Source organism: Falco rusticolus, chromosome 3, assembly GCF_015220075.1.
Source record: "Falco rusticolus isolate bFalRus1 chromosome 3, bFalRus1.pri, whole genome shotgun sequence".
Lineage (NCBI taxonomy): Eukaryota > Metazoa > Chordata > Aves > Falconiformes > Falconidae > Falco > Falco rusticolus.
The window spans coordinates 97,266,784-97,290,756 of record NC_051189.1 but is presented as its reverse complement, the minus strand read 5'-3'; the positions used below and the strand labels follow the sequence as shown (position 1 = coordinate 97,290,756).

The window sequence follows — 23,973 nt, the reverse complement described above, 5'->3', positions numbered from 1 at the left end:
ATCTTTTTCTGCATTTACAGTAGTTTAAGGAGGTGAGAAGGCAGTGTTTAAACCTCAAACAAATTTCAGCATTTAAACTTGGACTTCATTTTCTTCGTAGTGGAGCTTAGCTTTGACAGTGCTGAGCTGTAACAATTCCCTTCGAAGCTGAGGGTTGTTTTCAGTGCTTAACACGTCTTACAGTGAAAGTACAAATTCTAGTTTCATAGCTGGGTTTAAATGTCTAACAGGAAGCAGTGGAGTCTAGCAATTTCAAGTTGCAATGACATTTTAGTGGGTGATGAATATGATCTAATAAATGTGTGTCAGCAAAACTGCTCAGATATCAAACTTTCAAAAAATGCATTGAACTGCTGTATGCATTTTTATTTCAAATTAATAACTTCAGGAACAAGATGCCTCCCAAGATTTTATATATGTGATAGACTGGATTCTTCATGGTTGTCCTGATCTGTTAGATGCATAATGTGTTCAATATTTCTTTTTATATGTGTGTATGTATAGACAGAGGTTTAGTTTCAATCTCAGTGTGTGTTTTTTGCAAGATATGTCCATTCCAGTTTGAGTAGATAGTATACGCTGGCTAGTTTGTCTGCTAAGAAGTATTAAACTGTGTGTGCACTTAAGGGAAGTTGGGTGGGAGAGAGGTGGTGCCTGAGGGCCAGAAAAGAATGTAATGAAAGTGTTAGTTTGTAAATCGGGCTACCTGTGTTTTGTGGTACCGTGACAGGCTTTCAGGCAGACAGGGAAGAGGGGGTGGTGCAAGGGAGCTCACCCTGAATGCCAGAGGCTTCGTACCCTCCAAAATTGGCTATGTGGGGACTCTTCAGTTTGTTTTTTAAAAAAAACACAACAGTTCTCTTGTACTTGTTTATTATAAATGCCCAGTCCCTCCTCTTGCCTGGGTGGAAACTGTTATATGAGGATTGTACAAAGGGGCCAGGAGTCAGGACTGCAGAGTATGGTTGTCCAGCGACTGGAATGCCGTGGCTGAGTGGTAATGTTATTAATTTACTTTTCTGTTTTCTTTTTCCTTCCTTCTGCTCCCCGTGCGACACTCCTGGTATTGCAGGTTTCTAAAGTCAATGGAATCACTCGAATGTCATCTCCGAGTGCAAATGCAGCCAGTGCCAAAAAGATGAGAGAGGTCAGACCTTCACCGTCCAAAACTGTGAAGTACACTGCAACAGTGACAAAGGGAACTGTCACATACACCAAAGCCAAGAAAGAACTGGTCAAGGAAACCAAACTAAATCACCACAAACCCAGTTCACCTGTCAACCACACAATCTCAGGGAAAATAGAAAGTAGCAATGCAAAAACCCGCAAACAGGTGCTATCCCTTGGAGCATCCAAGTCTAACAATGCCGCTGTTAATGGTGTAAAAGTCAATGGCAAGTTGAACCAAAAGACATGCACTAAGGAGGTGGGGAGACAGTTAAGGGAGGGGCTGCGCAATTCGAAGAGGAGGCTGGAAGAGACGAATCACATAGACAAAATACAGTCGCCCACCAAGAGAATGAAAGGGGCCATCAACTTGGCAGAAGCTGCCAGCAAAAAGGCAGCCGTAGAAAAGCCTTTGCTGAATGGACACCTTAAAAAGGAAGTGCCAGAGAAGAGTTTGGAAAGAAATAGGCCGAAAAGAGCCACTGCTGGAAAGAGTACGCCAGGGAAACAAGCACATGGCAAAACTGAAAATGCCTCCTGTGAAAATCGTTCTACCTCTCAAGCGGAGTCCTTGCACAAGCCACAAGACTCAATGGGAAAGCACGAAAAGGGCAGTAGTAAGTCTGGGTGGGGGATGCTGGGGGAGATTCCCATCCTTAGGCCCTCCACCAAGGAATTTCATGACCCACTGATATACATTGAGTCAGTCCGAGCTCAGGTAGAGAAGTATGGGATGTGCAGGGTGATTCCTCCTCCAGACTGGAGACCTGAGTGCAAGCTAAATGATGAAATGCGGTTTGTGACACAGATTCAGCACATACACAAGCTAGGCAGGCGCTGGGGACCCAACGTGCAGCGGCTGGCCTGTATCAAGAAGCACCTCAAATCTCAGGGCATTACCATGGACGAACTCCCACTCATAGGTAAGGGCTGTGGTTTCATTGGCCTTTTGCCGCTGCTTGTTAGTGTCCGTATACAACTTTATGCTCCGTTTGCCTTTATGCTTAACCGAACCCCTGTTCAATTAATGCTGCAGAGCTCTGGGTCTCTCTCTTTATCCATTGGTCAGGCACGATGCAGGTAGGTTGTCGGAGAGCTTTCCAGAGAGACTTTATATCGCCACTTTCCTCCGGCCTGCTCTTCATTTCACCCGGGAAAAAAAACAACGTGGTGTGGTGTCTTGGTCTCCAGATTTCACGATCTTCTCCTTTCCCTGCTGTTTATTTTTGTAGGTAGTACAACTACAGATATCGATACCTGTATTTTATTCAATGTTTTTAAATGTTGCTTCAGAATATCTTTTGGACCTTTCCAAAGATGTTTTCCAAAGAGGTTGCAGTGCTGCCAAGCTTTAATACAAATCTCCCCCCACCTTCCTTTAAAAGCATTTAACCAAGGGGAAAAAAAATATCTCAGAACTGACTTCTGTTTGGGTACTCAGACACTTAAAATCACAAATTTGCAGTGACCTGCTGACATTTAACAACCATTAAGTGTCAAGAATAGGCAGTAAAATGTAGTTGATTGCAAAATGGAGGTTTCATTATTTCTCCCAGCAGGTGTCTGCCAGGGCTAATGCCTGAGTGAGAATCACTTATTTAACAGAATTCTTGGTTTATGGTCTGCTGTCAAATATGACACGTGACAAAAATGTGACAATAGTTTGTAAAAACATGACAACAGCAGCATACAAATGAACTGTTGAATGACCCACCTCCATCTGTACTGCCTCAGCAGCCATGACATAGTAACAAACTTGTGGTTTTAATTTTTGTGTAGCCCTTCCCTTTGTTTTTGATGTGTTTCGAGTCGGAGCTTACAGGACCTGCATGTTGCAACTTGAGGCTAGAGTTTTGCCTTTGAGGCATTATCCCATCAGAGGCAGCTATCAACACTAGTTGGATTAAAGGACACACTTTTCTGTTTAAACTGTTCACAACACTTCCCACCCTCCCACCCCCCTGTGTTTTCAGACTGTATTTTATATCACATATGGTACATGAGTGAAAATGCATAAAAGAGCACAAAGAGATGGCAGAGTTTATGGTGAACTGATGCAGGGCACAGCAGAGAAATGACAGAATTTAAGGAGGAGGAATGAGGGTTAGTGCTCTGTTGCAATAGCCATGCAAAAATGTTCAAGGAAATCTGAAAATTAAAATCACTCAAGCAGCAATAAGTGAACATTTTGTATGCCTAATGTATGCAATGGTTGTATGCTAATAGAGAAGAACAACAAATTAAATTTACATTGGCAAGAGAGAGAAGAAAATGTGCACGACAGCCCGATTAACGCTCCTGGAACAATGTTAACTTTTTAATGAAATACCTTAACTCAGCATTAAGATGGCATTACTGTTAATTATTTGTATTATTTAAGCACCTAAGAGCCTAATTAATAGACAAGGATTCTATTCTGCTGGGTGCCATATAACCAGAGTAAACAGTGGTCTCTTAAAAAATTTGCATTCCATGTATCCTTTCTGCAGTTAATTTCCTACCTGTCTTGTGTTTAAAATTAAAAACAAAATGGAGAAAAGAAGCTTGAGATCATCAGTGTACAACGATGAGAAATCTCTTGATTCCAGCAGGAAAAATATAAAATAATCTGGTGTTAAGTGCAGACTTATTTAAGTCGACACGCATACATGTCCCTCCTTTCATGGCCAAATCACATTTTCATTGAAGTAAGTGGGAGTTTTGCCAACAACTTGTGTAGTGCCAGCATTTGGTATTAAATGCATACCTGAAGATTTAGGCTATTTTTTTTTTAAATGAGCTTGCTCACTAGGCAGTTTAAAAATATTTCCAACTTAGTGAAATTAAGATAATTTTAAAAAGAAATTCAACACCTTCTGCATAACATCTGCCAGTTCTCTTGTTTAAGCCATTTTGCTATAGGTGCTTATAAATGGAGTTAAAACTCTTCCCCCCACCCCCACCCCCCTTCAGCCTTTCAAGGAAAGTTTAAGCCACAAGCTTAGGTCAATCCTGGAAAACATCAGGCTGAGATATAAATGCTTCCAAAAGTTATGACTGTGTGAAATGGAATTATAATTGAGACCACTTTGTAAACCTTAGCTGTAGCTGGCCCTGTGGAGGATCTGCCAGATTCGCGAGGCTCCGACTGAATGATGTGCTACTTGAGCCGTAGTATTGCCGAGTGATTATGAGCAACCATTCCGTGATGCGGGAAAAAAATCGCATTTCTTAAATAGCTCATAAACAGTATTGAAACTAGAGCCTTGAGCTGGGTGTGGACTATTTGTCCCACTGGAGAACACATATAATGTTAAACCTGGACCACACTTCTTTCAAGGTTGGGAATATATTACTCTGGTTTTTGTAGGTCGCTGAATCTATTGGGATGGAAAGCCATCTTGAATTATGCCTTCAGCGTATTTGTGAACTGTGCATATAAAACACTAGACCAAAAAAGTAACAGCCTGTAATAGAGGCCAGCTTGAAAGCTATTTTATGGGGAATGTTAAAGAGGAAAGAAGGAAAATCTTTTGAAAATTTTTTTGGGGTTTTGGGTTGGTTTTTTTTCCCTTTCTTTTATTATCCAGTGGTGTTTACCTTTTCTCACCTTCAAGACTTGACCATTTTGACAGCCACCCAAAAAAAGAATTACTAAATTGGATAAATTTGCTGCCCCACAGCCCTGCCTCCACCCTTGTCATATGCTGCTCAAAGCCATGCCCTTGGTTTTGGCTGCAGCCAAAATCCTGTCCCCTCTTGTCACACCTCTGCCCTGTGCAGGCTGCGCTGGCGAGCAGCCCCTGGCACTGCTCTGTGGCAGTCACAGCCCTTGTCATCCCAGAATGTCCCTCCTTGCTGGATTGGCACGAGAGGGGGAGTGAAGGGAAGAAGGAAAACTGGGAGCGCCCATGAAGTGTCCAAGATGTAGCACGGGGTAGTCTGAAAAAAGTAATAAAAGTGACACTGCATGCGCTAGCAAACAAGATGATACGACTGGCCCTTAAGATGCTCTAGCCTTGCATCCTGCAGTAAATATTTACCATAATGCTGCTTCTTGCACTTCTCTGTTGTATAACAGCATTTCTAAGTGCTCTGAAACAGCTATGGCGTAATGTTTTTTTACTCGTCTCAAAGAAAAAGGGCAAGGAGGGACAATGTGGTGGCAGCAATGTTAATGTGAGTTTGTATTAATTCTCTTTTTTCCTTCAGCAGTGTCCTCTTGAATTGTAGGTGGTCTTTGGTCCATTTCTTCCCTCTTTCTACTGATGATTTATTTCTGTGCTTTGAGAGTATTTATGATGTTTCTTTTATTGTTCCTCATCCATTTGGCTGCTTTTTATGCTGCACTTTGTATAATCCTCCATCTTTATTTTTTGTCTGGAGTGTGAAATGTGCCAGTCGTCTTAAAATGTACGAAACCATAATGGAGTATAAAATATGAATGGTCTCAAACTGGAAGGATGGTGTGCCTGGAACTTTCTAATGCAGGCGCCAACCCCAAGCAAGCCCCCTGCCTCCCTTGGTTTTTTTTAAAGGATTTTTTTACTTGTAGTGAAATTAAGGATGTTATGTGCTCCTTTTAAATACTAACTGTATTCAAATCGTTGTGCAGCCATTAGATATCTGATGGTTCATCTCCAGAAAGGATAGGTACTTGTGGGTTTGATTACCAGTACCCATCTTCGACACTTGTTTTGCTTCTTGCTGGTATAAACCAGACGTGGGACTGGTGGTGGGCAAGGGGAGGGTGGGAGCGTGTGGGTTTTTAAAGAATTGGGCAGCTCTTCTCTCCCCTTCTGCTGGGTAATGACCAGGGGAAAGACATGTGTCAGGAGATAGCTGGGGGTGGTCTGAGGAGAGAAGGGAATGAAACTCAAGGAGGAGAGCAAATTTAACCGTAAGGAAGGCTGTTGCAAATAGCAAGGTATAATCTGCTGTATGAATTAAGCTAGCAAACGAGTGGAACATGCCTGTCTTAGCAGGAGGCGTACAAAATAGGGACAATCCTGCACCGGTGCCCGGAGCCGTACAGGTGGCACATCCTGTATGTGCCCAGCCTAGTAGCATGCTTGATGTGAGCCGCCTGCAGCTTTCCTAACCTGCTCCTGTGTTTCCCTTTCCCCACCTCTGCTGCCTGGCACACGTGGACCCCAGGAGGCTGTGAGCTCGACCTGGCCTGCTTCGTCCAGCTGATCAACGAGATGGGGGGGATGCAGCAAGTGACTGACCTCAAGAAATGGAACAAGCTGGCAGACATGCTGCGCATCCCCAAAACTGCACAGGACAGGCTGGCCAAGCTGCAAGAAGCCTACTGCCAGTACTTGCTCTCCTACGACTCCCTCTCCCCCGAGGAGCACAAGAAACTGGAGAAGGAGGTCTTGCTGGAAAAGGAAATCTTGGAGAAGAGGAAAGGACCTTTGGAGGGACATTCGGAGAATGCCTACAAGTTCCATTCCTTGCCCCGGTTTGAGCCCAAAAACGGACTCATCAACGGCGTGGTTCACAAAAATGGCTTCCGCAACAAGTTGAAAGAAGTTGACGTCCCACTGAAGACGGGCAGGCGGCGGCTCTTTGCTCAGGAAAAGGAGACCACGAAGGAGGACGAGGAGGAGGAGGAGGGAGTTCTTAGCGACTTACACAAGTGTATATACAAGGTAACGAGGCGGGCTCTGCCGATTTTGTTTTGCAGAACTGATGGTGCTGTCATCTGGGTGGCATCCGGGTGCTAACCCAGCCGGCTGGGGAGAGCTGGTGGGCTGTAGTGCCACCCCCAAGGCAGCAGCGCAGCCAGCGGCTATCACAGCTGGGTGGTCTGGTGGCTTTATCCTGATCTGCCTGGCTCTTGTGGGATGTCTGGAAAAGCTGGAAGGTGTTAACTGTCGTAACAGGATGCACTGGGCTCTGCCCCTCTTCATCTCCTTGTGAGAGGTTCCCTGAATAGTTCTGTCCAATTATCCTTGCAGACAGTTTTTATTTTCATTTTCTAGTGACATTTAAAGTAATGTTCTGCTTTCTTGTTCCTCCTTCTTGCAAGTCTCTTGTTGAGTGAAGTAGCACTCCACATCAAAACTAACATCACTAAAAATACTACTACATTTGGAAAGGACAAATTGAAATGCAAACAATATTTTCATCCATGGTGCCAGATTTTGCTCAGCAGTAACTGTCACATGGACGCTCAGTCCTCCACATACCGAGTACATCCATTTGCGAAGGAATGCTGACTCTTCCACTCGCTTTTATTTGGCAGTCTCTTACCTTGGAGCAGGACTTGGCACTGCGACTTGCAGTGCAGTTTTGAGTTGTGCTGGAATGTGTAGCCGTGCTCTGAGAGAAATACAGCATTGAGTGTCTGTGCCGAGTACAGGAATGCGCTGTTCTTCCCCTTCCCATCTCACTTCCATCACCAGGAAATGAAGCCAGATAGCCCAAAGTGGCTTATTGTTAAGCTATTTAGGGACCGCATGAGCTCATGACTTGGGCTTTAAAAGCTTGCTTCAGGTTTCTTTTGCAGCCTGTTATGATTTGTCAGCCCTGAAATTCTTTAACTCAGGAGCTCTGGCCTCAATCCCACCTTTGAAAAGCAATCTTTTCGCCATGCTGCTGTTGGAGAGAAGCTTATCTAATGACAGGAATGTTTGTGAGTAGTGAAGTGGCATTTCTGTGCTTAATATCCTGTGCTTAATGATGTTAAATGAAAAATTAGATACAATTTACCATGACTGCTGTATGAACAACCTCAGGCTTAGTGGGCCAGTGCGAGTCCCAGGTTAAAGTTTAGAAGACACAAAGTAAGACCAGGATTTGTGAGCAGTATCCTAATCACGTCTAGACTAGCACAGGTAGTATAACCAGCCTGAGTCTGCTGAGCCCCAGCTCTTTACCCCAAAAGGCTGAGAGTTCCTAAATTGCTGCTGCTGCCCAAAAAGCACTGGCGGTACTGACAGCATCAGACCCTGTGTGGGTCCAGCAATACCCGGTAGAAATACTGCTGTTCCGAGCCCAGAAGCTGAGATGAGCATGGCTGGGCCTGTGGGCCAGCGCTCCCCCCAGCCACCAGAGCAGCTGCAGCACACGGAGCCACCCGACAACTCCTGGGGTTGTCCACGCGAGTGACAGCCGCTTCCCGGACACTGGGGCTTACCCGTTTGCATCCCACCCCACGCTCGTGTGTGGTGCAGACTGGGGACTGTTGTCACAGGCGATGGACCAGGGAGAAAATGGGGGGGGAAGCAAATCTGCAGGGGGTTTCTGGAGAGATCCCTGTTGTGGAGCGCCCTGAGGGACTTACTGGGGGTCAGTCTGCGTGCAGGGAGGGGCATGTAGCATCATTTCCACAGCACTTGGCCGAAAGCCTTGTAGGACTGATGGTGAGAACTGGTTATGTCACTTAGAGCAGCTTCAAGACATAGAAATACAAAATTATGCAACAGTCTTGATTCATCAGAGTAATCCACAAGACTTGTGAAATGACTGCAGCTCATCACTAGGCTTTTTAATAAGACTGAAGGGGAGGTGGTGCTGGCTTACAGATTTAAGCAGAGGGTACTTCATGGCATTTTATGAAAGAAGAATTTTAATCCTTCATTCTCTTTTTTTCTTGAATGATGGTGTCCTTCTGTGCGTGTGTCTGTGGAGGAGGGAGTGTTCTTTACCTATTAATATGTTTCTGATAAAATCTGAAAGTTGTTTAACAGACGTGTCCTCATGTTACAGTTCCCACAGATGGAGGGATGGTAATAGTTCCTTTCTAAAACACATTGCTAATTCTAATTAAAAACAAAAAACACACACAAAACAACAACAAAAAAGCACACCCACACCCCCCCTCTTTGATAAATGCCCCTGTCCATAGATCGAGGGCTGGAGGAGAACATGCTAATCATGTGGTTGTAGTCCAGTTTAGGCCATCAAGTTTATGCTTCAGACCATGAAGGGGCCATACATTTAGGATTTCACACAGTAATTTGTGCAGTCAGCACGTGCTTGAGCTGGAACATGTTTTTAGAACGAGACATCCAGTCTTCCAGGAGCAGTTACCACCATATCGCATGTCAAGGTTAAAGTAAATCTCCTTTGTGTTCAGCTGACTTGCTGCCAGGGCTCCCAAATTATTTTCAGTGTTGCTCCTTGCCAGGCTGTAAGACCTGCTGTGCTTTTTAAGTGTGTGCTGCGGGCTGCTGCACTTGCTTTCTTTACTCCTAAATGTATGGCTTTTCTACCTCGTACAGCGTCGTCGCTTGTAAGTACGTGAAGTAAGCTGCTGTCATCAAAGCAGGATCTACTGGAAGATTTTTCACTGCTCTTCTTTCCCCAGTTTTGGCTCTGAAAATATTTGAAAATCTGTACCGGAGCTGACTGAAAACAGCATTTGTTGCCATACAGAACAAACTGCAGGCTTCTTAGCAGACCCGTTAGAGGGGCAGGCGGAAGAAAGCAGCAGCGCAAGTTGTGCCACCCCTCGCATGAAACTGCCCCAGAAGCCCCGTGCTGAGCTCTCTTCAGCCAGGGACTCGGCATTTTTGGACTCTGCTTAACAGGAGTCCTTCCTGCCTGTGACTTACTGTGAAATCTGTCTTCTGCTCATGTTTATGGTTGCTTTAATGTCTTCAGCATTCATAGTGTTGCAGCATCCTTCTCTGTGCTTTCCCTCCGCGCTCGGTGGTGGTGATGCTCTGGGTTGTCTCTCATGGCAAACATAGAGGCTATGAAGAAGGATCAAGAGAGGAAATAGGAAATTTTATTCCTTAAACCTTCCTCTGTCATATTGTCACAGCAACAGAGACCCTGCTCAGGAGCTTGAAGCTCTCGGGACGGTTGTCAAACTGCTGAGATATTTTTGAGGGCATTGAAAAGGGTATTTTAGTCTTCATCAATTTATTTTGTGTTCTGCTTAAAATGCATTTTGGATTATTTTCTGTGTTGGTATTAAAACATTTTATGAGATCCCTCAGATTAAAAAAAAACAAACCCTAACCAAACAACAAAGACAACAAAAACCCCTCAGCTGTTTATTTTATGTTACAACTGTTAGGAGACTAGAAATGTACCGAGTTCTTGATGGAGGAAGAAATGGGTATGTGCGATTTTAAAAGGCTGAACTGTTCAGTTTTTCCACTTCCTTTTTTCTTGCTTGCTGCTTATGTGAGAAATGGAAAGACATGGTTAATCTTGGAAGATGAGTCCTTACTCTTGTTTTTCTGTATAAGATGAGAGGAAGAGGCGAGTAGGTGTGCCAAGGAAGCTGCTGCAGAGCGTGTGCTGGTTTGCGAGCGGTGCAGTCTGTGCTCGGGTGTGATGACTGCTGGTGCGGGTCCCGCATTTTACAAGAGGTTTTGTTGTAAAAGGCTGCCTCAATAAATGATTCATGAGGGCATTAAAAGATGAAGGAAATTGCTTATTGTATCGCAGAGAATCCAACTCTGAAGTTTATGGGAATCAGAGGGCCCCAGGCCCCGGGCATTTCACAAACTTTTTTGTTACAGCTAATTATGCTGTATTCAATTAAAAAGTGACAATGTTACAACCGTAGGGGCATGGCAAAGCGATAGACTTGGCCTCTGGGGGAAAAGCTGCTTGTATAGTTGTTTCTAGTTTACTCTTGGGCATAGTTCTTAAATAAATTCAGCAGAAGAAAAGGCTGAGGTGGTTTGGCAGATCTGTTTCATAATTGAAAAACTAGGAAGGTAATAGTCTGAGTAATAAAATGTTCATTTACATGGAGTTTTTAAGTCTGTGGTTGCTCAGATGGGCAACCAGTTGACATGATGGGAGTTAGAGGAAGGAACAGTAGATCTGGTGAGGGGTCAAAGATATTTTCACTTTCATGTTTGCATAGCAAGGCTGTGTCTGCCTGTAGTGATGCCCACAAACCAGTATGGCCCCAGCAGCTAGTGTGGTGCCTGCCAGCTCTCCTGGCTCACTGCTTCCCAGGATGTTTCTCCAGCTGTGGGGTGGAGATCGAGATAGGATTGGCCCTGTCTGGGCATACCTGTATTTCTGGGCTGAAAGGAGCAAGTGGGTTCTCGTGCCTCTGCCTTGAAAGCCTTTGAGGCCGCGTCCCAGAGCATCTGGCGTTCTAGGTATGTGTGAAAGCAGGTATCCAGAAAGTTAGTATAGCTCAGGCAGAAACCCAAGCCTCTCGCAGAGCTCCTGCAGCAGTGCCAAGAAAGAGCATGCTCATTTGGCAGTTTGACTGTGTTTTACTTTTCTCAGCCATGTAATAACAAGTCCTGGTTCCTTACATTTTATTCCAGCTTTTATTGAATTGAGCATAACTCGTTTTTGTGAGCAGGGAATTACAGCAGTCTTGGTAAACCCTGCGTTTGGCAACCCCCTTCCATCACATACAATACCAGTTTGACGTTGAACATTTCTGTGAATTTCCTGGGTTTTTTCACCTGTTTCTCTGTATAGAAAGAGCATAGCCATGGTCCTTCCATCACGTATTGGATTTGATTGTAAAATGCAGGTAGGGCTGCCAGCTGGGTCCTTTGCAACTTGTCACAGAAAGCTGGGCCATGTCTGTCGTCTGTCTTTATCAAACCTAGAGCATTGTGCTGGACAAAGCAGTATACGTGGACTTCTGGGGGCATTCCATTGGCCGCCTAGGTGGTTGGTTTGGTGATTCAATGTGATTAAATTTCTGTTGCTTTTGAGGTATTTTCCCTTAGATAAGAAACGAGCTTTAGACCCACAGTGTTCTGGAGATGTTGCCCTCTTTCCCCCTACTGTGGTCTGGGGTTGATCGCATAGAGTAAAGAGTGTGGTCAGGAGGAATGGAGGCATGTTGGGGTGGTTTTTTTTTTTCACTTTTAATTTCTTTTTCCACAGGGTAGGTCTGTTTCTTTAACAACCTTCTACCGAACAGCAAGAAACATCATGAACATGTGCTTCACAAAGGAGCCTACAGTAGCTGAAGTAGAGGTGAGGCCAGCACACAGGGTGGTAAAAGTTTTATTTCAGGGAATTGAATATGGGGATTCAGAACAGTTGACGTTCAGGCATTACCATAAACAGTTTAAAGCTGTCTAGCATGGGAGAAAAATAAATGGTTAGATGGACATGGTACTGATTCTTCCTTTTAATTTTTTTTGATGTTTTTAATAAAGGTGTTGAGGAACTGAAGGAGAGAAAGAAGTCTTAATCCGTCCTGTGCTGAAGCACAGGAGTCAAGAGGACCTAAATTCTGTCTTCCCAAACAATTGTTACTTTTATGTATTTATATTCTTACTTTTAAGTGGTGTTTTAGGTTGAATTACACTGAGGTCATGAAAGCCCTGTAAATTTCTGGGGTTTATATTTTAATGAGAGATAACTTGTTCAGTGAATTAAAAATGCATTACCACTTTCTCTTACCACAGCAAGAATATTGGCGGATAGTGGAACAGAAAGATTGCCACGTAGCAGTGCATTGTGGAAAAGTAGATACCAACACCCACGGGAGTGGCTTTCCTGTGGGAAAATCTGAACCATTTTCAAGGTAAGATCACCAAATCCTCCCGCTTTGTGGACTTGTGCTTGCTGCCCCGTTGTGCTGAGCAGAGGGGGGAGGGGGGGGGTGGGGTTTACGAGGCCAGCAGAGGAGCTTGGCACGGGGGATGTTGGCACCAGGAACGTGCACTGACGTGTCTGCATCTCTGTCACCCCTTACACAGGCATGGGTGGAACCTCACAGTCCTTCCTAATAATACAGGATCCATCCTGCGACATCTTGGTGCTGTGCCTGGTAAGGTCTCTTTCCTACGTTTCCATCGGGTCTAAGTTATCTCTAAATGTGGTGGTGTAGTCACCAAAGTCTTCTCCCTCTTTCTGGCCCCTCTGTTCGCTGGCTGACCAGGCAGACACGCAGTAGTATGTAGCAGGCGGTATTTATTTAAAGGAATGAAGGCAGGTGTACAGATAAAGAATTAACGGATAGCTGAGACCGTATACCTGGGAGGAACCAGCTGTACTCGCTGTATCTCTTTCTGCTGTTGCTGGTATCTGTGTTCTTGCTTTGTGTCAGGGTGACGAAGGACAGAGCCGTGCAGCTTCCTTCCTTGCAAACCTAAGTCTGTCGTGCTGGGCAAAGCAGCACACAAGCTTTCTAAAAGAATTGTCACGACTCCTCCAGCTGTGTATTTGCCATTGCAGCTCACTGGTAGAAACATCAGCTGAAAGCATAATTCAGTCTGCTGTGCTGGTGCTGAGCATGCACTAACCAGCTGGGAAACAGGATACCTGCTTACAAGGACGTGTACCCATGACAACGTGAAGCATCCTCCTCTGATCAGTGGTGTTGAGCTTGAATTACGGGTATTAGTAAACTCTCTACAGAATGAAATTTTTTTACAGCTGTTAGAAAACAAATATGTTCAAAGGCACTGTAATTGGCTGGTAGATACTTTGTTAGTGGAAAATGCTGAATTTGTTAAATTACTTTTCTGTGAATTATTCACTGTGGTAGGAAGACTTAAAACTTAATGGTCAGCTCGTGGGTAGAACAAGTTTTTCAACTGAAATGTCCCCTCAAACTATCTTTTAATTAGAAACTGCAGTTACTCAAAACTCCTTTTCAATCTTTTTGTTTTAGGAGTGACAATTCCTTGGCTAAATATTGGCATGGTCTTTTCTACCTCATGCTGGTCTCGAGACCAAAATCACCTTCCATACATTGACTACTTACACACTGGTGCTGATTGCATTTGGTAGGTATTCCTGTGTTTGGTTTCCTTTGCGTTCACCGCAGTGGCTGGCTGGAGGCTGTGTTAGCAGCAGCTCGTGTAGTGCCTTTTGTGGGAGTGAATCTCACTAGAGAAGGTCCGGTGCGTGTGGTTACGGTTTTAATGGGGAAATGTAATATAAACTGAAGTCATGAAACACCCTTTCCTGGAAGGAAAGTTTCACGTTTATCTTCCACGCTCTCTTCAAAGGTATTTAGCAATAAACTGTTTCTGCCTTGACGTAGGCTTTTATCCGTGGAAAGTTTTCATGACATAGAAGCCAGGTGACAGCTAGCCAAGGCAGGCTTTCCTTAGGCTGACGAGGACACTTGTCAGCTAGCTCCGTATTGCCACTTGTAAAGTAATTGAATCCATGCTCTGACTGAATAGGCACTGCTTTCTTCGTTTATGCAAAACATTTTGAACTCTGTATCTACCAGGTCCCTAGTATTTACTCCTGTACAATTTTTGTAAAAAATTATCACATGATAATAATTTTTAATAGGATTACACGTCACTTTAGTGTCTCTATGTGGGCATCAGCAGTTAGTTGCTAGCTGCAGTTCATATTTTGTAGAATCGTGCAAATAGAGTTAATACTCAGCTTAAAAATGGTTTTTTGAACATAGTGAATCCTTCCCGAGTTCAGTGCGTACATACTACTGTAGATGATGAGTTAGATTGCAATGGAAGTACAACAGCTGATGGAGGGATTAGAGGAAGCAGGTGCTGCTGGCATGTCATGTGCCTTTCTGACAGCTTGTTGTGATACTGGTGTTACTGCCCAAGAGGATCATCAGTGAGAGCAATGAATGATAAGCAGTGTAGCTGTGGTTCTTGATCAGAGGAAATGCAATAAACAGAGAAGAAAAGTACTTAAATGGTGCCTCGGTGTGAAGGTGAGAAGCTGGTTCCCTTTCAGCAGTTCCAGCAGTTCCTCTCTTGAACACTGAACTACTGGAGCCCTTGGCTCCTCAGTGGTGTGCCAGGGGAAGGCCCTCAGGGCCCCCTTTGCACCCAGAAGTCCCCATGGTGGCAGTGGCAGTGTCAGCTGCTCTTCATTCATGTGCAAAGTGTGTACTGGTGCCGTTACCTTTAATGTTTCTCAGCTGCTGATGGTGCAAGGGGTGCTGACCCAGCTGTCACTGGGAAAGTACACAGCCCAGAAAAAAAGGCTTTGAAATCCTGGCGGAAACCATTAAAGCAGGAGCTCATCTCTAAATATTTAAGTTGGAGAAATACTCTGTGTGTGATCATACCAGGGGGTAAAGGTACACACTGGATTATGCTGCAGACCCGGGAGTTTGTCAGTTTCTGTCATTGGCATTTCATGGCTCTTCTCCCTCTTCCGTGAATCAGTAATCTTTTATGATAATATACTATCAGGACAAAATGCTGAGCAAGCTCCATTGTCCTCAACCTTAGGTGAGTCTGTTTCTCTCTATGACATTCATCTACTCTTAAATGACAGTAAATTCCAAACAGAAGGCATTGAGGAATCCCCTAATTAAGTTCTGAGGCCACTCTTCATACTGTGCCTGTCAAAGCATGCGCCTTTTGGGATTGAACAGGCTTGAATGCAGCCAGCCAAAGTTTTAGGAAAGCTACTGTTCCTGTTTTTCCAAGCTGAGAAGAATAAAACCAAAGAAGCCATTTGCTTTTTCTTGATGGGCTTACTTATACGTGGAAGGACATAGCTTCAGGTGTAGTTGGGATGATTGCCTTCATGAAACACGGTGAGTAAGCCGGAATAACTCATAAGAAGGAAGAAGTGCAACTCCTTTGTCTGTAAAAGCTTATTCTTCATCAAGGCGGCCAGGCTGAATTGTCAGGCTAGTATTCATTATTAACTCATTACAACTTTTAATACTGCAATAAAGTATCCAACTTTATGGAGGAAGAGATGAATTTAATAACTCTCAGCCTGACATAATACCTGGAGTAGCCCTGACAGCATTGCTTTCAGTGGCTGCTTCAGTGATACGAAGGCAGGCCACTGGGCACCAAAGCTCTCCTCTGTCTTGTGAAGTCCACCCAGCATCCCCGAGTCTTCTCTTCCAGGGACAGATCCCTGTGGTACTAAAATCAGTGGTGCTTCATTTACCTGCAGATTGCTCAGGTCACTCTCTAATCTCTCAGGTTTTACCTCCTGAACAGTAAGTGGGAGAACTCAATTTGCATGCAGGGCAGGTCAGTGACCTAACCTTTTTATTCTGGGAGGGGTGTCCTCAGTGCCCGTTAAAAGAGAGAAGAAAGCCTTGTTCTTCCCCAGACACTCAGAAGTCTATACCGGCTGCTCACTTCCCATTTTTATAGGTACATCAAGAATTGCAAATTAGTGAAATTGCAGTGTATACCACAGTTGCAAAGTATCCCCAATTCTCCTCAGTCCTGCCAGCAGTCCGATAGTCCCATGCACTCCTGCGCTGCCTCCCCTCCTCACACATCCTTCCCATGGTTTTTCCTGGTCCCGTCTCCGGAGGGACTGCATGCTTGAATATTTTGGCTGTTCCAGCTATATTTTCTGACTTTAAAAGGGAGGAGTGGGCTCTGCCATATTCTGGGTTGGAATGTGAAATATTTCCATCACTGTTTAAAATCTGTGATCACAGTGTAACTGGAGTAATATGCTACACACATGGAGTGTTCTGAAACTGTCACTGTTAGGAACACAGGTACTACAAAGTATTTGATACATGGCATGCATATAAAATTGCTGTTGGGACTTGATCCTTATCAAGATGTAGTTCTTGCACTTCAGCACTCTGTAACCCTAGGATTTCTTAGCAAGGTCCTGTTCATTGTCAACAGAGATGTAAGGAGTCAGTCTGTGTAAACCTGGGCAAACAGGTTTATCCGTCATCTCTTCGTTCTTGACTTGAAGTTCAACAAAGACAAATCAAAGTTATCATCAGTATGGTGAAGAGTAAGGAAATAGTCAAATCATAGGAAGTACAGCCTCCTACGGCCTGCAGGGTAACTCTGTATGATGCATACAGAATTAATATTCCTGCACATTGTAAGTAAATACCCTAACAAGGTCTATAAGGCCAGCAGAACACTTGATGAAATTGATGGAGGGACCAATGAGTGAAGAGTGAACTGTACCCTTTGCCCCAAATCTTTCCAGATTCATTCTCTTGTCGCCAGGTTTGGAAAAAGGGCTCCGAGTGTGTGTGTGTGTCTGGTGTTGGGGGCAGATGGGCTTCAGGTTGAGGTCTCATTGCTTGAAGTGAACTGGCAAGGCGTGATAAACCTGGGGATGCTTTTTACTTGCCTGAGCATAACAAATCCAAATAAAGTAATGTCACACATAAAGCATAGCACGGCAGCATCTCCAGGTTTGGGAATCCCAGGATTTGCATTGTTTTTCTTACCAAGCTGCACCGCTCAGTTCACAGTTGTCAGGTACCAGCTACTAGACCTTGGGAAGAGGTGTCTTCTGGGTGGACATGAACCGTTACCCTTCTGGCGGGGTGCAATCAAGAGTAGCAGCCAGTTGTCACTGTATCACCTCCCTGCATCCAGCAAAACAGCAGTTCCCTGGATGTGTGAAGCCAAGACCTGAGACTCTCTGTTCTTTCTTGTCACTTCTGCCTAGGGAGCATGCTGCTGGCAGTGAGCACAGAGAGGACAGCTGCCTCCTTGGCTGCTAAAGGAGAGGAGGATGTGCAGCTCGGCACATACCCAGCAGAGTTTTAAATCTCTCCTGCTGCTTTGGCTGCTCTTAGTCAGGTCTTTCTTTTCTTGCAAGGGAGAGGAGGGATGTGGGATTTGGTTAGTAAGCAAAGCAAGAAGGTCTTAGGCTACTTTGTGTGCTAACAGTAAAGGTGACTTGTGGTTTCCTGGTTGTTACAAACAGAAAACATTATTAAATATAAAGATCCTTTGGTTGATGCACAGTAATAAATACAACCATTTACAATAAAGATAACAGAACATACATTGGTGCTCACAAGATGCAAGCTTCTGCCCAAAAATAGCTGTTTTGGTGCCATTAGAATAATCATCATTCTGTTGCTGATGTCTCTCCTCTGATTGTACAGAGCACTGAGTTTTCACATTTCTGTTTTGGGGATATTGTGTCCTTTGGCATCTAGTGAACGCCATCAGACTGAGTCTAAATAAACAGCTTTCTACGAAACCTCAGCATTTCACCAAAAAGATCTGTGTGGGAAAGCCTGTGTTTAATTTCTTTCTTTTAATGAATGCCCTGGTCTGAATTGCCTGTTCCTGTGTAGCTGTGGCCCGTTATTTACTCCACAGTAAATCTTTCTCTTTTCCTCTGATGAAACAACAGGTATTGCATTCCTGCTGCGGAGGAGAACAAACTTGATGATGTGGTACATACCCTGCTGCAAGCCAATGGCACTCCAGGGCTGGAAATGCTTGAAAGTAATGTAATGGTAGGTTATAACACTGGGAGAGGTATTCCCATCCGAGAACCCAAGGCTGGTTGCTTGGGGATTTATTTTGGATTTGTATTGTACTACCATGCTGCAGAGGCTGTTGTTAAAATCTGGCTACTTTCTGCTTGCAGTGTTTACCCCTGTGGCATTTTTCTAACAAGGCTCACATGTTGAAATAAAAATAAATGTGACAGTGCAATAAATGTCCATTTTTAATACTGTCCATAATGTATTTAACCTCACAAAGGGAGTGTTTTATAATCAATTATCTGCCATGATTGACATTTTATGATGCCAGCATGGATATGAGAAGCCTAATACTTCAAAGGATTTCAAAGTATATTTGGCTCTCTTCTATATTTTGTGGATAACAATTTCCATTCGGTGCATTTAAGTATAAATTAGGGAGCCCACGACAAACAAGACTCCCTTGGCCAGCCATGTTCACATCCTCTAACAGAAGAGCAGTAGCAAGGTGGGTTCAGTGCCAGGTCTGAGGAGATCGAGGTGCCAAGCCGAATGGCCCGCTTTACTGCCCGTAGTAGTAGATGAAAATGTTTTGGGGCGTTGTGTTTGAGATTCTCTGGCAAGGGAAGGTTTCAACTGTTGGTTTCAAAAGAGCCACTTCTGTAATTCATGCTCCAAATACTCAACTTCGGCATGGGCAGAAGGGAAGAGGGAAAGCGCACGGAGCAGAGCTGTTAGCAGAGCACAGCTTTTTTCCACAAGTGGGATGTGGCATTACCCAGTAAGGAAGGGAATCTAACTGTTAAAGAAAGTTCTAATTTTTTTTTTTTTTTGTGTGTGTGTGTGTCTTGTTTTGTTTTGCTTTGATGTCTTTCCAGATCTCCCCAGAAATCTTGTGTAAGGAGGGGATCAGGGTGCACCGTACTGTACAGCAGAGCGGGCAGTTTGTGGTCTGTTTTCCTGGATCCTTTGTGTCCAAAGTGTGTTGTGGCTATAGTGTCTCTGAAACAGTTCACTTTGCTACCACCCAGTGGACAAGTATGGGCTTTAAAACAGCCAAGGTAAGTTGAGAAAAGGAGTTAAAATGGATTCACGGCCCTGCCATCTAAAATGACAGCAAACCAGACATTCCAGGATCAGTAGCGGTGTGAGACTAGTACAACTATGTCTATTTCTGTGGACTTACTAAATTTAAAAAGTTCTGCCAGGCGTAAGATGATCCAGTGTTTTCAGAAAAGCAACCGAGTTGTTAATTGAGAGCTAAAATCCACTGTATATTTGAAAAATTCAGAAGAATGTTATGCCTGCAGACCAGTTTGCGAGGAAGCTTTTCAAAAATCCCTTCAGAGCTAATGATAATATATTGTATTATTACATTTTTTTTTTAAAGTGATGTTTTCTAGAACCATTAGAATCTCAGGTGCAAATATCTGAATAACTGTGCTTGTTAGCTCCTATGATAGGCAGAGTCAGTTAATACTCACAGCTGTATTGCTTCTTTCTCTGCCCCTTCATTCAGGAAAAGCTGTTGATCAGGGCAATTTCAATTTTAATTGACTTGAAAGTCGTTAGGTTCGCTGAGGAGCCCATCCGATACTAAGATGTAATAAAAAAACCTTCCCGTTCCCTTGTCACGCAACTAACCGGGGCAGGTTGCCTGCAGACACAAACAGGTGAATTGTCCAGTCGTCATGATTTTGGCTACATTTCTGCATCCTTGGACAAAGAATACATGTCACTAACTGTGTTCCTAACCTCCTCAAATACGCTATGGGTTACAGATGCTATTTTGGTAGTGTTTTATAGCTAAGCCACTAGTAAATTATCATTTACAGCTTCAGACCAAGTGGTTAGTAAGCAATTAAATGTAATATGTCCACATTTAGGTTTTGGTTCTTTAGGGTTAATGGAATTCTTCCAGCCTGGTTATACTAACTGTATATTAACTTACTTTGAAATAAAAGGTTATTTTATTACAGATTTATTTTGGGGGAAGGTGGGAATTGTATATGTGTGTAGGTAAGGAATGAGTATTCTGAGCTAACCTTTTCTGTCTGAAGGTACACAAGTATATTAACTCCATATGCTGTAGCTATTACTCTACTGAACTCGTTTGATATTGTGAAAATGCTACTCCTGTAAGAGACAAAAATCACTATGCAGCAATTAAAAAACTCTTCTTGGTGCCTCAAATTCTGAAGAACAGTTTCTTTTGATTAATTTTTAAGAGCTTTGCACTGGGTAAATATAAGCTGACTGAAAATCCAGCAGATTCCAATCTGTGATAACCCACCTTGGAAACTGAAGGCACAGCTTTCACAAACTTTACAAGAACCACAGATCTGTGTTTGTATCAAAATAACTCTGGAAACACCTATTGCATTGTTCTTTTCCTTCTCCTCCCGCTCCACTTCTTTCCTCAAGCTATCCAATGTTCTTAACTCCTTTAAATTTTGGAAGTTCTTCCTTGGTTCCTTCACTTTAACAGGGCAGTTTGCCATTTTGTAAGGCTGGCTGGCATTGTGCTTTTCAGAGATTGTGAGACGTTCTGTGTAAGGAGCAAGATTCCCCTTTTGGACTGTGAATGAACTCTGACAAAAACTGTACCTTCCTGTCTGTCCGTTCTTGACAGCAATATGGATGGTTTTCAGCTGTTTGATACATCAACTCTGTTTTCATTTTGTGATGCTGTGACCTGATTTTTTTTATAGTGACTCTCTTTATATCACTAAACAATGTTGTTTCATTTCTGTATTGAATGACTGCTCAATCTCCTTTAATATATGGAAAAATGAAAATCTGCATCTGAAATTGCATTGATTTCAGTTATAAGGAGTTGGGGTAATTGTTGGAATAAAAGAGTTTGTATAAAGCGTGTGTAAAGGGACAGACAGGTTTTACCTAAACCATACGTGGAACCAGCTTGCTGGTTTGTAAAAAACACCGTAAGAGCTCTTGAAATTTTAAACTAAGGATGAGGAGGAGGTTTACAGGTGCGGTGGAAGAGTTTGTTTGGAATGGCAAAGGAATAACTCCATATTCTCAAATAAGGCATTGGGCAAAGTCAGTAAAACTCATTTAGGAAACAGGAGAACAGGATATTGGGGTAAATGCCCTCTGGTCTAGAGGTTTGGAAATCAGGAGGAATGTCTGGTTTTAAAGGAAGGCTTTGGCAGTATAGGGCCTGCCGGCAACTTGGTGGGAAGAGGAGACTCGGTACTGCAGTACAGGAGGGCGAAGTACGTAGGAAAGATGGAGTTAGTCATCCAGTGAGGGCAGAACTGCTGCCCGCAGAACAGAGCTACGGTCAGGTAAGCCAGGTTTAACTCTGTCACCAGTGACAGAAGCCCTGTGCCCCGATCTTCCCGTCCTAGGTAGGAAAAGCATGGTATTAGCACTGTGCTGCTGCTGGCGGGGCTGGACGGGGCTCTGAGCAGCCTGGTCTAGCAGAAGGCGTCCCTGTCCATGGCAGGGGCTTGGAACTAGATGATCTTCAAGGTCCCTTCCAACCCAAACCATTCTGTGATTCTACACGTATGCCCCTGAAGTTTTAGTCTGGGAGAGGAACGTGCCTTTGCAACGCCACAGGATTCCCACTGCCTGGTTCCTGTCACAGAGCTGTCAGCCTGCGCAGGCTGGGTGCTTCTCAGAGGGAACCACGCGGGCGGACGCGCTCCAGAAGTGCACCTGATGTCCTCCAAACACTGGTGGCCACGTGGCCACAGGACCAGGCGAGGCTGCTCTGAAGTAAAGCCACCAGTAAAGTAAACACCGCGTGTCTGGTGGTGCGTTTGGGTCCTCAGCACCAACTGTACCGCTCTGCACATCCACTCCCCCTGCTCTGCCATGCTGGATGGTGTGGGCATAGCCTGTGTCGTACTGTAGGAGGGGAGAAAACCTGGGAGGACGGGAGATGACGATGGCAATGGGAAGTGCTGGTCTCCTCCCCTTAGCTGGGATAGCGGCTGTGTTGGGGGGTGATGCCAGAAGCAAAATGGCTTTGGGGAGCAGCTAGTCAGGAGATCCGTGTGAGGAGAAGCAGCCGTCGTCTCACTTCTCAGCAGTGGTGGAGCCCAGTTCAGAACATCCCTATCAAATAGCTGTGCTGTGATGGTGAGCAGCGATTATGAACCTTGAAAAAGCAGCAACAGGCACAGTACACGCTGCTGTGGTGTTTCATTTCAAAAGACAGCCTCACGTAAAGCCAAGGCAGCTTGTTAAATTGGGAATGCAGAAAGAAGGGTTCAGTGTTTGCGTGCAGCGTAGAAATTGCTTAAAGATGCCGCGTTAGAGGCACACAACAGATGCACATGGCTAGAAAAAAACAAACCTCAGAAGGCACCCCCCTGCTAAACTTGGCGTGGCTGAACACCAGGAGAAAGGAGTTCGAAATGAGACCAAACCCTCCCTTTTGTGTCCAGAAGATGAAAATGCAAGTGAAACGATCGCTCTAGTAAGATGCATGTAAATGCACACAAGTGCAGACCAAAAAGAGATTTCAAAGACCAACTTCCTAAAGGCCAAAAGAAAGAAAGAAATGGACAAGAGCAGGACAATCATCACGGCTTTTGCAGTGAGGTCGTGGCCCCTGGCCCTTGCAGATTTTGGAAGGCTGCACGGGCAAAAGGGATCCAGTTGACAGAGTCTGTGAGCATTTCTGGAAGGTTTTTGGAGAGGTTCCTCAGAAAAGGCTCTTTAAGAAATTAGCCTGGCGTGGGTTGAGAGGGAAAGTTCACACACCAAAAAAATAGCCGAATTAGAGAAGCAGAGGATGGGAACAAATGGTCAGGTTTTATCCTGGAGGGAGGGCTCTTTCTGTCTTGACTAAAACCAGTACGGTTCAACCTGTCTGTAAATAACCTAGAAAGGGAAGTGAACAGCAAAAATATTCCTGTATACTGAGAATATTAATGGTAAAGACAGCAACAATTAAAGCTATGAGGTGTTACAGAGAGATTTCATGATGCTGGGTGATAGGAGTGAAAAAACCATAGATGAAGTTCAGTATTGATAAACGTTAAAGTTGAAATTTTAAAAAATAATCCTAATTTGACAGACACAGCAGTGGGCTCTGAACAAGCTCTTGCTACTGAGAAAAGAGGTCTTTGGATTCCTATGGAGTTGCCAGCCATGTGCTCGGGAGAGGTTTGAAAAACAAACCCTAAGAAACATCTTGAGTGTTAGAAATTGCAAGGAGAGGACAGACAGCAGAGCAGAAACACCGCTGTGGCACTGCATGGGCTCTCGGTGTGACCGTGGCTTGAATCCTGGTGCAATTCCGAGTCCTGAATTGCAAAAAGAATATGGAGGAACTAGAAAAAGCCACAGCAGAGATGTATGATTAAAGGTATGGATTAGCCTCTGCATTAAATGTGAGAGGACTATTCAGCTGGGAAAATTAATGCCTGAGAGATGTTATGTGATAGTAAGACCAGATCACAAGTGGCAGGGTGATGATAATTACGGTATGAATATTTGCCAACTTTCGTAACATTGAAAAACATGCCATTAAAAGAAATTATTAGGCAGCAGGTCAAAAGCAAACAGACATCTGGTTTAAAATGCTTATCTGTGTATTGGGCACTGTATGGAAGAGACAAATGTACGTGGATTGAGAAATTCAGATCAATGCACAGACCCGGTGAGCTGTGCTAAACCCAGCAGGGGCCCGTGCGGGCTCGGGCGGACGAGGTGGCAGCCGGCAGCAGCGCACCTTGCTCTTTGCTCCAGCCACCCGCTGTGGC

At 44.2% G+C, this 23,973-nt stretch overlaps 1 protein-coding gene across 3 annotated transcripts in view; it reads left to right on the top strand.

The window, feature by feature from the left end:
* The window catches only part of JARID2 (jumonji and AT-rich interaction domain containing 2), a 226,813-nt gene that overhangs the window by 193,098 nt on the left and 9,742 nt on the right, over window positions 1–23,973 (top strand). For 2 of the 3 annotated variants that reach the window (XM_037379183.1, XM_037379185.1), the window contains exons 7-14: window positions 1,073–2,090; window positions 6,304–6,803; window positions 11,983–12,075; window positions 12,513–12,631; window positions 12,807–12,877; window positions 13,724–13,838; window positions 18,154–18,259; window positions 19,108–19,290. In XM_037379183.1, the coding sequence (XP_037235080.1) occupies window positions 1,073–2,090; window positions 6,304–6,803; window positions 11,983–12,075; window positions 12,513–12,631; window positions 12,807–12,877; window positions 13,724–13,838; window positions 18,154–18,259; window positions 19,108–19,290 (2,205 nt within the window). The remainder of the gene's footprint in view (window positions 1–1,072; window positions 2,091–6,303; window positions 6,804–11,982; window positions 12,076–12,512; window positions 12,632–12,806; window positions 12,878–13,723; window positions 13,839–18,153; window positions 18,260–19,107; window positions 19,291–23,973) is intronic. The other variant, XM_037379184.1, reaches the window with a different exon arrangement.